Source organism: Patagioenas fasciata, chromosome 20, assembly GCF_037038585.1.
Source record: "Patagioenas fasciata isolate bPatFas1 chromosome 20, bPatFas1.hap1, whole genome shotgun sequence".
NCBI classification, from domain to species: domain Eukaryota; kingdom Metazoa; phylum Chordata; class Aves; order Columbiformes; family Columbidae; genus Patagioenas; species Patagioenas fasciata.
In genome coordinates, this window is record NC_092539.1 from 8,088,483 (window position 1) to 8,101,575 (window position 13,093).

Sequence of the window (13,093 nt, forward strand, 5' to 3'; positions counted from 1 at the left end):
GCGGCCGCGCATGCGCGCTGCGGCCCAGGAGGCGGCGGTGAAGATGGCGGCGGCGGAGCGCGGGGGCAGCGGGGGCGGCCCGGGCAGCCCCTCGCTGTCGGCGGGGGAGGAGGAGCCGCCGCTGGGGCTCGACTCGCTGGTCGAGGAGGCGGCGGCGGCTCCGAGCGCGGGGTTCCGCCTGACGGCGGTGCGGCGGGAGCCGGCAGTGCGGCTGCAGCACGGAGTTAGCGGGCTGGAGCCGCTGGCCTGGTCGGAGGATCACCGGGTGTCGGTGAGCACGGCCCGCAGCATCGCCGTCCTGGAGCAGCTCAGCGACGTGCACAGCGGCGGGCAGGAGATGGTGATCCACCGCACGGCCGTGCCCGCGCCCGCCGCCGCCTGTCACCTCAAGGTGAGCGGCACAAGCGGCCCCGGGGCCGCCGCGCTGGGTCCCCCCGGGCAGGGGAGACCCCAGGGCCGCCTCCCCCCGGCTGCTCCTGACCCCGCACAACTGGCTGCAGCGCGGCCCTGGTTCATTTAAAAGGGGGTAGCTCTGTCCAGCCCAATGCCAGGGTGCAACAGGCTCAAATACCGAGTGCATTTCAGGGATTCTAAACCTCGGTTTTCTTTTTAAGAATCGCTCGAGCTCCGGTACTTTGATGACGATTATCTCGGTGCAATCTCAAGTACGAGTATTTCCTGGTTTACTATCTAAGCTGGAAGATTTTTGGAGCAGGGGCTGTTTTGTGCATCTGACTTTTAACGTCTTAGCACAGGGAGGTCACAACTCTGGGTGAATTATCTTGTTAAATAGTAATTCTGTTGTTGTGGATCTGAATTTTCGTTCCAAAATAAGGCTGAGAATATGGAATAACTTGATCTGAACTACTGAGTGCTTTACAGCTTGAATGTTATATCAAGTACCTTTAAATACACGCTTGAGACCAGAAGTATGAGAACAGACCCTTCAGTTCAGGAAAAATTCAATAGTTGAAAGTCAAAATTATGCAAATTCAGGTCAACAATGAAGCTTGAGGCTTAAAGAGTGAAGTTAATCAATCATTGGAATAGCATAGTATAGGTTGTGATAGAGAATGGGATTAATTCCAGGAAAGTGTCCCTAAAAAAAAATCCTACTTCTGTTTTTAAAAGTCCTTTTTATTTTCTTTTAGGTTGGTCCAAAAAAGGAGGTAGCAGAATGTAGAGAAAAGTTTGCAAATTCAGTGGACCCAACCGTCAGTCAAACTTTTATGCTGGACCGAGTCTTCAATCCCGAGGGGAAGTCGCTGCCGCCCATGCGAGGATTCAAGTATTCCAGCTGGTCACCGCTGGGCTGCGACGCCAACGGGAGGTGCCTTCTGGCAGCTTTAACCATGGACAATCGATTGACCATCCACGCAAACCTCAACAGGCTGCAGTGGGTGCAGCTGGTGGACCTGACGGAAATCTACGGGGAGCGTTTGTATGAAGCCAGTTACACACTCACTAAAGCTGACACTCCCAGGGGAGAGCTAGGAGACTTCTCCGAATTTCAGCGCCGGCACAGCATGCAGACCCCGGTGCGCATGGAGTGGTCGGGCATCTGCACCACTCAGCAGGTCAAACACAACAACGAATGCTGGGATGTCGGCAGTGTGCTCTTGGCAGTTGTCTTTGAAAACGGTAACATTGCGGTTTGGCAATTTCAGCTTCCGTTTCTGGGGAAGGAATCGATTACTTCTTGCAATACCATAGAGTCTGGAATAAGTTCCCCCAGTGTGTTGTCTTGGTGGGAATATGAACATAACAACCGAAAGATGAGCGGACTTATTGTAGGGAGTGCTTTTGGACCTGTTAAGATCCTCCCTGTCAATCTAAAAGCCGTCAAAGGCTACTTCACGCTGAGACAGCCTGTAGTCTTGTGGCAAGAAATGGACCAGTTACCCGTGCATAGCATCAAATGTATTCCTCTTTACCACCCCTACCAGAAATGTAGTTGCAGCTTGGTGGTGGCTGCACGAGGACCTTATGTGTTCTGGTGTCTCCTGTTGATATCCAAAGCGGGTCTCAACGTCCATAATTCCCACGTGACGGGGCTTCATTCTTTGCCGATCGTATCCATGACAGCGGACAAGCAGAACGGCACGGTGTACACGTGCTCCAGCGATGGAAAGGTAAGGCAGCTGATTCCCATATTCACAGACGTTGCTTTAAAGTTTGAGCACCAGCTGATTAAGGTCTCGGAGGTGTTTGGCTCTGTCAGGACTCATGGAATAGCTGTTAGCCCATGCGGTGCGTACTTGGCGGTTATTACGACAGAGGGCATGACTAACGGCCTTCACCCAGTTAACAAAAACTACCAAGTCCAGTTTGTAACCCTTAAGACTTTTGAGGAGGCAGCTGCGCAGCTCTTGGAATCTTCTGTTCAGAACCTTTTCCGGCAAGTGGATTTGACTGATCTTGTACGCTGGAAAATTTTGAAGGATAAGCATATTCCTCAATTCCTCCAGGAAGCACTGGATAAAAAGATTGAGAGCTGCGGTTCTACTTACTTCTGGCGGTTTAAGTTATTTCTCCTGAGGATTTTGTACCAGTCAATGCAGAAAGCTCCCTCAGAGGTCATGTGGAGACCTTCGCATGAGGATGCAAAAATCTTGATATCGGACTCCCCTGGGATGGGCAGCACTGAAGACGATCAAGAGGAAGGAACTTCTAAACAAGCCAGCAAGCAGAGTGCGTGTGACACGGGAAAAGGTATGGACATAGATGATGCTGCAGACGATTCTCTTCCTCCATCAAGTGACATAGGAGGCCGCGAGCCAATGGAAGAAAAGCTGCTCGAAATACAGGCACAAATTGACGCAGTAGAAATGCACTTGACACGAGAACACATGAAACGCGTGTTGGGAGAAGTTTATCTACACACATGGATTACGGAAAACACCAGTATTCCCACCAGAGGAGTCTGTGACTTCTTAATGTCCGATGATGGCTACGATGACAGAACAGCACGAGTAAGTGCGCCTCTATGCTCTGGGGATTCGATGTTACAAGGGATTTCTTTCTCCCCCTTCCATATCTTTAAATGAAAATAAGATTTCGGGGGTGGGAAAGAGAGCTGTAATCATGTCCTCCTTGCCAGTCAGCTTCTATAGAGTGTACAGCTTAAATTGTCCTTCCTTGAAATTATGGATTAGGAGGGAATGTAAATACAGATATTGAAATTTGGATCAGATACAATGAAGAATAAGCGTATCTGAATGTTTGCAGAACGAGGGAGAGAACCACGGTTATTCCAGTGGTTTGGTGGGTTTAGAACATGTACTTTCATGGCTAAGATTATTTAATCTATGATCTCTACAAAACTAAGCTTAGGAGATATTTTCTCTAGTTAGTTAGTCTGCAGTTCTAATATTCAGAGTTGCAGTATCACTTCTTGAAGTATTTCTAATTGAAAGTCCTGTGCCTGTTCAGGTGCTGTGTCAGCTCTTGTCAGTGCTCCATGAGCCTGCAGTGAAAAGATGGGTTCAGAAAGTGATTGTGTCTTAAGAGTTAAATCCAGTGATCCAGGACTTTCACCAAGCTGGCTGAATGTCTTTGTTACAACATATATGGCTTGAACCTTCAGGCACACTTGCATTTATCGAACTACAGTAAATAAGCATAACTGAATGCTTGGCCAGGACAGGAAATCTTCCCAAACTTGCAATACTGCCTCCAAAATAAAAGCAGAACTGCGAGGACATTGTCCTGACTTCTGCAATGTGTGGAGTAAGCATATGTGGTAGGAAATAAGTGATCAGTAAACCTGGCACTGGGCAAGGAAGTTTTCTGAATGTAGACATCAGACAAAGGAAGCTTCAGTGGGAATGCTGCCATCAGCCTCCCGGCGCTTACGACTTGATGAAAAGAACATCTCGGATGTCTCTGCATCTCTTTGTGTGAGCAGAGAACAGTTCTGTTCAGTACCTAAGTCCTTAAATCACTTGAACTCTAAAAATCACCCTTTCCATTGCACCCAGATGGCAGGGGAAGGGAGGGTGTTTCCAGCACTGATGGAGCGTGGTGTTCTCTCTGCTGCTTAGGAGCAAGCGGCCCACGTGGTGTGGCCTTCAGTAATTCACTGGGAGGGTATTCTGGCAGAACAGCTGGGGTTTTCTAGCATCCCATTACTATGAATTGAAGATTTGAGAGTTTTCTTATCTTGTAAACCAGATTATTCTTCTTACAGCGATTAAAAACTGACTTCCAAATTCTATTTTATCTATTCAGTTTGCTGCCACATTTTAAAGGTCCTTGGGACATAGTTTGTATCGATTGCAATGTCAGAGGCAAACTTGATCACGTATATGTTCTACTGTAAACATTACACATACTCCAAGGTGACTGCTGAAAACATGTATTCAGGTAATTTCTGAACAGGAGTATTTTAGCACATCCATTGTGATAGGCATGAGAACGTCAAAGCATTGCTGGAACCATCAATGGCGTCCTCTGAAGTGACACGATACCAGTGTCTTCAGTACTTTGTCAGTGTGTAGGGTAACATAACACCACTGCTCTTAAGTTCTCTATCCCTCTACTGTGCGACAGAAATCTTTAGATTACAATAAAATGAGAATAAATTAATGCTTACCAATGTATTATGTTTCTTATGCTGTTATTTCTTTGAATTCAGTGCAGAGCACTGATGTTTGGACCCTGTATCCTATTCAGAAACCGCAATATCCCGCGAGACGTTTCCACCTTTCAGTAGGCGGCTGCTTTGCTCTGACCAGTGCTGACCGCTCTGTGTTCCCAGGTGCTGATCGGGCATATCCTCAAGAAAATGAACAAACAGACTTTTCCAGAGCACTGCAGCTTGTGTAAAGAGATCCTGCCCTTCACCGATCGCAAACAGGCAGTCTGCTCCAATGGACATATTTGGCTCAGGTAATTGGTTCTTAAAGAGTTTTTGCCCTCCTCTGGATGATTTAAACATAAATAGCTAATGTAACGCACTTCCTAGTGTTAGAGTCAAAAGTCATGAAGCATTTTGTCTATGCTGCTGTTAATGGTAATTGTTGCTGTTATCTGTCCCCTTCCATGAGGGAGAGATGGTATTGTAGATTGGATTTGGTTCTCTTATCAGGACAGTGTTGTTACAATAAAACACATTTGTCATTTAACTTTTCAAATGGGGAGGGAGAAACTGGCTGGGGAAATTGAAGCACACATCATCCTTTGGAACAGCACACGAAGGAGGGTTTGTTCTAGCTACTTCAGCATTTGGAAACAAAGTAATTTGACAAAAAATGATAGGAAGGAGCCACACCAAGAAGTGAGACAAATTCTGGAATATCTCAAAAAGGCAATCTTCCAACAACGATGTATTGAGTACATGGTGATTGTCCCTGGAGACTTGGCAAGTCAGTAGTCTGTCACTTAAAGTAAAACATTTGCCTAAAAATCTTAGGTGCTAATTTGGCTATGTAGTCATTGCGTGAAAGACACCGGTTCTTCCCCTGGGCAGTAAAGGTCACGTCACGGGGTAGGAGCAGGTAACAAAAAAACCAATAAAACCTCTTGATAAAAGCCACTTGTCCTTTTACAGGTGCTTTCTAACCTACCAGTCCTGTCAGAGTCTGGTGTACAGGAGGTGTTTGCTTCACGACAGCATCGCGCGACATCCGACCCCAGAAGGTAAAACTGTTCCTGTGGCCAAGAGGGGCTCAGAGGGTTCTGCATTCTTAAGTTTTAGCTGCATGACTTGAATTAATTTCACTGACTTTCTGCTTTTAGGCAGTTATGTGACGTACCAGTACCCTGCATTTCACTGTGTCCTGTCATGGTCTGTGCATTAGTGGCATATGTTAATTGCAAAACAGTGACTGCAGAAATTAATCTATAAATACTCCATTTTAATGAGAGCTGAGTAAACACATGATCTGTGCTGGAGTGCTACAACAGTTAGTTTATATTCAAGTGGAATATATTAGCATCCAGTTCTGCAAGAGCTGAGGGTCTTTGTCACTATTTCAGTGCAAGCTGTATTGATCCAGCACAGGTTAAGAAATATTGATAGTTGTCACCTTGCTGGCTTAGGTCCCAAACCTGCTGTAAGTACATCATTCAGAGACAACAACGGCAGGCTGGGAGGGCCAGTCAGCATTTTGGCTTTGCATTTCCAGAGCTTGAGGAAGGACAAGCTGTGCAAGAAAATTGTTTTCTTCCCAACTAGTGTATTTAAAAAAAAAAATCATGAAGTACTCTTAACAGTTTGTCCTGAAGTGCAGGTGATACTTTTCCTCTCCCCATAATATGCTGGTAATCCAGTCAAGACTAAGAATCAACTACAGCACTTAAACCCCTGTAGAGACAGGCTGTAAACTCGATTTCCTTATATTGGAGAGGGGGAAAGAAACAGGAACCAAGGACTGCACTATGTGAAGGATGAACTTTCAGTTAAGAACATAAGACCTACATTTGTGGCATGGTGATCCTTTACAGTTTTTTTTCCTATATAGCTATTTAGATGAGTATGTTATGATATAGCATGATATAGCTTTTAACAACTTGTTTTCTTATTTGCAGATCCTGAATGGATCAAGAGGTTGTTGCAAGGACCTTGCACGTTCTGTGATTCTCCTGTGTTCTAGAGAAGGGCTATGAAAAGACTCAAAGTATTTTGTGTACTGCATGGGCTCCCTTCAGTCTGGAAGGATATTGAGCGCAGGAATACAGACTTTACTGGAGGGGGAAGACATTGTCCATGACCCTGTAAATAACATATCAGAGGTTCTAGAAGCTCCTGAAATCCAGAGCCTGTTCCATGTTCCAGAAACAGGAGTACACCTGGAAAAGCAAGTTTATAAAGGGTTTGGAAATGCACCCTATTGAAGCATCAGCAGCTGGACACGCTTCCTTTCACTGACAAGGCACTGAAGTCTTAAGCGCGTGGGTTGAACTGCCCTTTCTGCCCCACAAACGTGAGGTTTCCCCAGAGCTAGGACGGGAACAGCGGAGCTGCCTCTTGAATGGTCTTGGTGGGTAGAGAAGGCTTCAGCTTGTAGTGCTCTTGGTTGCTTTTTAACAAGCACTGGCACTTGCTGCAGAATATTAAACTATCAAAATAATTTGTGGTTTTAATCTCTTGCAGAGTGAAGCATGTGCCAGTTACAGCCATATGAAAGAAATTGGCCATTATATTATATTCACTTTAAAGTCTTAAAGAGTAACTGCTTCTTTACTGCTACCACAATATTGCAGTTGGAAGGGTAATACTGGTTGCCTGGGTCAAATATGGATCAGTAAGAATAATTTTTAAATGTAATAATTATTACACTAATAGCAATTGGATTAAACACTAATATATATCTAATTTCCAATGCTCTTCAGTCTTTTGCCCCGCTTTCTTTTTCTGAACTAACTTCTAACCACTTCCTTGCTTTTGCTGATGTAAATACCTTTGGTTTCACTTGCTACCAGCAGGAATCATCTTTCCCAGTGCAACTCAGTTACCAAAAATTACCCATTTACCTTATTTTCAATTGAATCAAGCCTCCCTTATAGAGAAATTGAGCTTTACAGAAGTTCGACACACAAGCAATCACTCCCAGCTGACAGTTTCTCTTTTCAGAATAATGCAGTAAAATACCCCGAACCACCCCAAAGCTCAACCACCCTGTGGTTAAGCTGTTGTATGGAAAGTTCCCACAGGTGGTCATGGTCTGGTGAGGCTGTTCTTGCATAACCCTGACTTCCATCAGGAGATCCTTAAATCAGTGATGTAGCATGGCCAAGACCAGAAGTTCATTCTGCCTTCTGTCAGAAGAAAACATCTGTCTCTCTTTGGCACCTCATTCCCGTGGGGAGCAGGAGAATCCTTTTCAACTTCCTATGCAGTGTTAGAGGAATAATACCTCCCAAATGTGTGTGGTTATTTGGTACGGTTTGTCTTGTTAACTTAAATCCATGTTGTCAAATAATCTAAAGCTTATGTATTTGCATTCTTCGGAGTGCCGATCTGGACACTTGGCTGTGTTGCCCTGTTTGTGACTCATGACATTTCTAATTGTGTGTAAAGTCCTCTGCAGCTCTTTGAGAAATCAAGGGATTGTCCTGCCAGTATCAGTCTCCAACAATGCATGTGTGGATTGGTGCTTAAGTTTCCTTGATTTACTGACTATGCATTTTTTTTTAATGTTCCTTCACTTTTAGTAGGAGCAAATTTTTCTTCAGCTAACGTTAAAACAAGTCAACTGTCCTTACTATTCAGTGTTTCATGCATTAAGCATGACAGTGCTTTGACTGAGAATAATATTAATGTAGTAGACTAGAGCAGCGGAAGCACATTCATCTGTAAAATAATTAGCCTTGTTTGTAAATATCCTTGGAAGCGATACCATAATTGTATTAAAGAAATGTTTAGTTTTTTATTGCTGTGCATTGCAAATTGAAATTACTTCAGTGTGTCTGCAAGTAAAGAAGATGTAGATCGTGATAGCATCCAGTAAAACGACGAGTAACCTTGATACCCAACGCGTGCGTAGTTCGAGGCCGGGTACTGTACCTTCTCCTCCCCAGTGCTGATGGGGTTTGGAGGGCTGGGGTGGAAAATCAGCTCCCAGTATGAGCTGAACAGAAGGTTTATTCACAGTGATGGAGAATTAAGTGGAAGCTGCAAGTCCCTGTCCGGGCGGTCCCGACCAGTTCGTCAGACAGTGTTCCCATTTACAAATTCACCTGACTGGAAAGGGTGAGAGAGCTCTCCAGAACCACATGTAAGTGCTTTTAAAACAAGTCAAAGACTGTTTCTTTGATACTGGCTTAGAAACCATAATAACATCCTGATCTGCTGAAATGTTTAAGTCTGGCTGACCAAAAGGTTCAACATGATATTAGATTAATTCCTGGTGATTACTTCTGGCAGTTCTCCTGAATTTCCCTGGGTTGACTTTTAATGCTTTAGACATGTAGAAGCTCTAGTACCCCCTGCATTCATGTCACAGCATTAATGTTTATTTTCCTTGTCTTTCAAGGCAGTAGATACTCAATATACCATTGCCACTTTATTTAACCTGATTTATGACTGCTGGAAGAATGGGATTTTAAAGCCAACGATGTCGGCTTTGCATGCCAGTGGAGATCCTTTAGCGCAAAGCTTTCCCTTCTCACCCTGACCCATTCACAACAGGTAAAGAGGTATTGTGATTTCATTTTTCCTTCAAGAAACCTTCAATCTGTCCTGGCCTTGGCACGCGCAGTGTGGGACTGTGGAGCCCTGGCCCGTTCCTGCTGGGGTTTGTAACAACCCGCAGGGCTGCAGCTGCCCCTTGGTGCATTATCCCCCACCTTGTCCTAATCAAACCCTTGTTTCACCCCACGCAGGGAAGGCGGGTGGGTGAGGAAGGTACGAGCACCTGCTGCCAGATCTTCACATTATTTTGCCATTAACAGAGCTGCCTTCTCAAACTAACACATAGCCAACCTATCCAATATTTGGCTTAGTCTGTTTTGCAATATGAAGCACACAAAGAATAAATCGCGCAAAATCAGAGTTCATCTCACTAAGTTTTTGCCCTAAGTTTTGCAAGATGTTTCAAACAAGTGTTTCTCCTCAGCTGCAGTTGGTGGTGAACACTGGCTCTTTATGGTGCTTCACCTCCAGAGGAAGTAGCACTTACTGCAGTACTTGCTGTTGCATCTGAGAATTAACAGCCAGAGAGGCCATGTTCTGTGGCCGGAGCTAATGCGTCATTGTCTTTGATAAGTAGCTTTTGATATTAGAGCATTTAAGATGTATTGCTTGTGCCGCTAACAAGAGTTTATCCCTCCCCGCGGGATGAGGAACTCCAGGCTAGTCCAGGGGGAAGGAGCAGCAGAACAGCTCAGGGCTGTTCAGCTCCTTAGTGCCCGGGTGCTGGTGCCACTGCTGGAACTGAAGTGACAGTTTGGGGTCACAAGGACTCTGTTTTGGGTCTCCAAACTACACTTGCTCTGGAATTGGTGACAGTGGAACTCGCTGCTGCCTTTTACCCCAGTTTAGCCCCCACGGACTTCATTATTCAATCATCCTTTCCGTTTGTGTTTTCTCCCATCCTATTAATCCTATTGTATATTTCTAGAGAAGAAAAATGATGGTTGCTAATACATACATACAGGCAATAAATAGTTCCCTGATTTTCTTAAACTTGCCAGGTTCTCCACTGGCTAATGCATCATCAGTGATTACGAGCAGCATAACACCATTTATTCTATCCTCATTAAGGGTTTCTTGACATAAAAGAACTGAACGCAAACATTTATTGCCCTAGTTAAAGGTGAACAAATCACACTTGTGCTGTTATGCCCTAAACTAACATTTACGGGAGACTTGTTTGTACAAGTTTAATTTCTCAGCTACAAAGCCCACCCTTTACTACTTGACCACCGCTTCACAAACTGGGTGGCCTTGCAGGCACAACTGTTACCAGAGTGGGAAGGGTTTACTCTTTAACCAGAACCAGTCCAAATGTCTGTGTGGAAATAGTTTATAGCTCTGCTGGTAAATACCAGGTTGGAAAGCTGTTCTTCTTTCCCCTCTCTGTGGGTGAACAAGGACAACTTGAGCCTGGCTCTTCATCTGGAGTCCTGTCCTACCTGTTGAAGGTGCAGAAATCTCAACAAGACAGAGTTGAGCCTTCTCTTGGGAGTCTCAATCCAGGGTGCACATGTTGCTGTGTGCGAACAGCAATGCCCACAGGGCTCGTTTTCACTTCTAACAGAGGAGGACCTCAATACACACACTTAAATTTCTGTCTGTGCTGATCTTTGGCTGTACTCAGTTCTAACTCATACTTTACACTAGAGACGTTCCCAAGCCCCTTGGTGTCAGTTGGAATATTCTTATCCTGTTGCTATTTTTTTAATGCTAACTCAGTTTTTAACACTCTTCACTCAAAAGGCCTGAACTGCTGCTCTGTGATGGTCTGAGTGGTGACCTCAGGAGTGTCACAGCTGCCTGTGCACAACTCTTGTCCCTGTTGCAATGCAGCCGGTACACGAGGCACTAAGAAGCATTAACTGCACTGCATTTTGGGGCAGAAAGTGGAGTAATTCCCTGTGCTGTCCTAGGCTGCAGCTGAATCAACCCAAACGTGAATGTCCCTCTTGAAGCACCGTCAACCCAGGAGGACTCGGGCACCACAAGAGCCCCCAGAGGAGTTACAGGGCCGGCCAGCCTCACCACATTCCTATTTAACACAAAACTCAGAGGCCAGCCCTGAAAAGGGAAAACCCAAGAGCCATTCAAATGGAACTGCTCAGAGGGGAGTTTTATTTGATTGCTCCACTAATCTAGTTGATCGTGCTACTTTAATTCTGTTTTGAGGTACAAGTGTAGCTGACCGACCACACGGTCCCCAGGCTGAACAAAGAGCAAAGGTGAGTTTGACTCTTCAGTTTCTGGATTTTTTCCTTTGAGCCTTAGTTCATGGGAGGGTCTGACAAAGTTGCTGTAAATACTGATGCTGTGTATATGGCACGTTTTGTAAAACGGATGAATGTTTTGTATACTTTGACAGTAGCATTGTAATCCTGCTCCTTTTTTATTCTAAATAAATAAATAAAGTACTTTCTGTTAATGTCTGTATTTTAAGGGATTAGATTCCTGGGGGGGATGTGGGGTGCTGAGAGCCAAGACTGACAAGAAAGAGCAGTGTGGTTACACAGTCATTTGGCATAAGACTTCACACTTAATAAAAAAAGCTTAATAATAAAACTCTGAGCGTGCCCACTGTCACAGAACAGTGGTGGTAAAGGCTGGAGAGGAGCTGGGCTCTGACGGTGCCTTCAGCCACACAACCATCCCCTTCTCCTCACCAGCACAGGTTCAACCGCACTTTTCCCTGACCTCCCGAACCACCATGGCAACTCCAGCTCCAGAAAATAATTATGCTAAAGAACCAACTTCCTCTGAAGAAAGGGGCCTCATGTCACCTTTTCTTTCTGCAACACAGACAGGCAGCTACAGGGTCAAAGCCACAGTTCATTCCCACCTGAGATCAATTCAGCTGCAGCTCTGGGAAGCAGAACTGAGTTACAGGAACCTGCTAAGCCTGGCTTTGCCCTAAACCAAATCTTACAGACCTGTACGAACACCTTGCTGGCCTGTCCTTCATTACAGGCCCGCAGCTTCTACAGCACCTTGTGAATGGGTGGTGGTGAAACCAGCTACATTTAAGGCTTTTAGCACCCATGTTGGGTGTCCTGCTGGGGGACGTTCAGCCATCCTTCCACCCCCGCGCACTGAAGGATCTATTATTTGGAGCAGGTGGACACAGAAGTTTGTGGAACAGTTGGACACACTCATCTCACTGCTGAACTTCCGTAATTAGCAGTAGAATATATAGGGTGCGGCACAACCTCCAAGCGACCCTCTCTGCAAAGCGTCTTCGGAAAGCAGAGTGGTAAAAGATGTCCACTGCAGAACCGGGCAAGCTGGACCATAAGTAACGTCTGGTCCCCGCTGCGTTCTTACACCACCTCCTCTTTACCTTGTTTTTCTCATTGCTCAACATTTGTTTTGCCAGAATAAGATGCTAATAAAATCAAGCGTAGTTACCAAATTGGTTTTCAAGTGTTGCATTCCAATTATAAAAGCCTAATTCCTCCTTCCACCCACTGAACCTTTTTGGTATTAACAGGCTTTACTATGCAAAGTGATGCAGGGGCTGTTTCGTTTACAGTAATTAAATGAATGTCAATTGTTTTAGTTGTTTCTGAGGGAGAGTTCTACACGAGTATTAGCATGTTCTGCTAACCCTTACGTTCTGCACTTCAGGCCTGCTGCAAACCCTTGGGGGTTGACCATTGACCTGAGACTCCGTACCCAGACATGCCAAGCGCATCTCAATGAGACGAGCTCTTTTTCTCAGTTTCTATGGAACCAGCAGAGCGGAACTAATATAGCGTCCGCATATAGATGAAAGAATGAAGAGGAAAAAGGGCTTTACAGCTAAATTAATTAAGCAGATGTACCTGTCTAATTAAAGATGCACTGTCCCTTTTGTACCCTAGCCGCAGTACAAACAGTATTTAAATACACTCTCTATCCATTTCATCTATCAAAATATTTAGTAGGAACACTCAGATGAAGGTGATATTAGCAAGATGA

At 45.1% G+C, this 13,093-nt stretch overlaps 1 protein-coding gene across 3 annotated transcripts; it reads left to right on the forward strand.

The window, feature by feature from the left end:
• Positions 1-10: 10 nt before the first annotated feature.
• GTF3C4 (general transcription factor IIIC subunit 4) lies at positions 11-11,561 on the forward strand. 3 transcript variants are annotated; one of them, XR_011742039.1, is made up of 6 exons: positions 11-391; positions 1,152-2,972; positions 4,760-4,890; positions 5,552-5,640; positions 6,532-6,983; positions 8,979-11,561. XR_011742039.1 is itself a non-coding variant. In XM_065853568.2 (5 exons), exons 1-5 carry the CDS (start codon positions 11-13, stop codon positions 6,594-6,596), a joined length of 2,487 nt encoding a protein of 828 aa, XP_065709640.1. In that variant the 3' UTR covers positions 6,597-8,375. The 3 variants fall into 3 exon arrangements, 1 of the variants encoding a protein (XP_065709640.1); XR_010652602.2 differs by lacking the exon at positions 8,979-11,561 and adding an exon at positions 7,097-8,375; XM_065853568.2 differs by lacking the exon at positions 8,979-11,561 and having other exon boundaries at positions 6,532-8,375.
• The last annotated feature ends 1,532 nt before the right edge of the window (positions 11,562-13,093 follow it).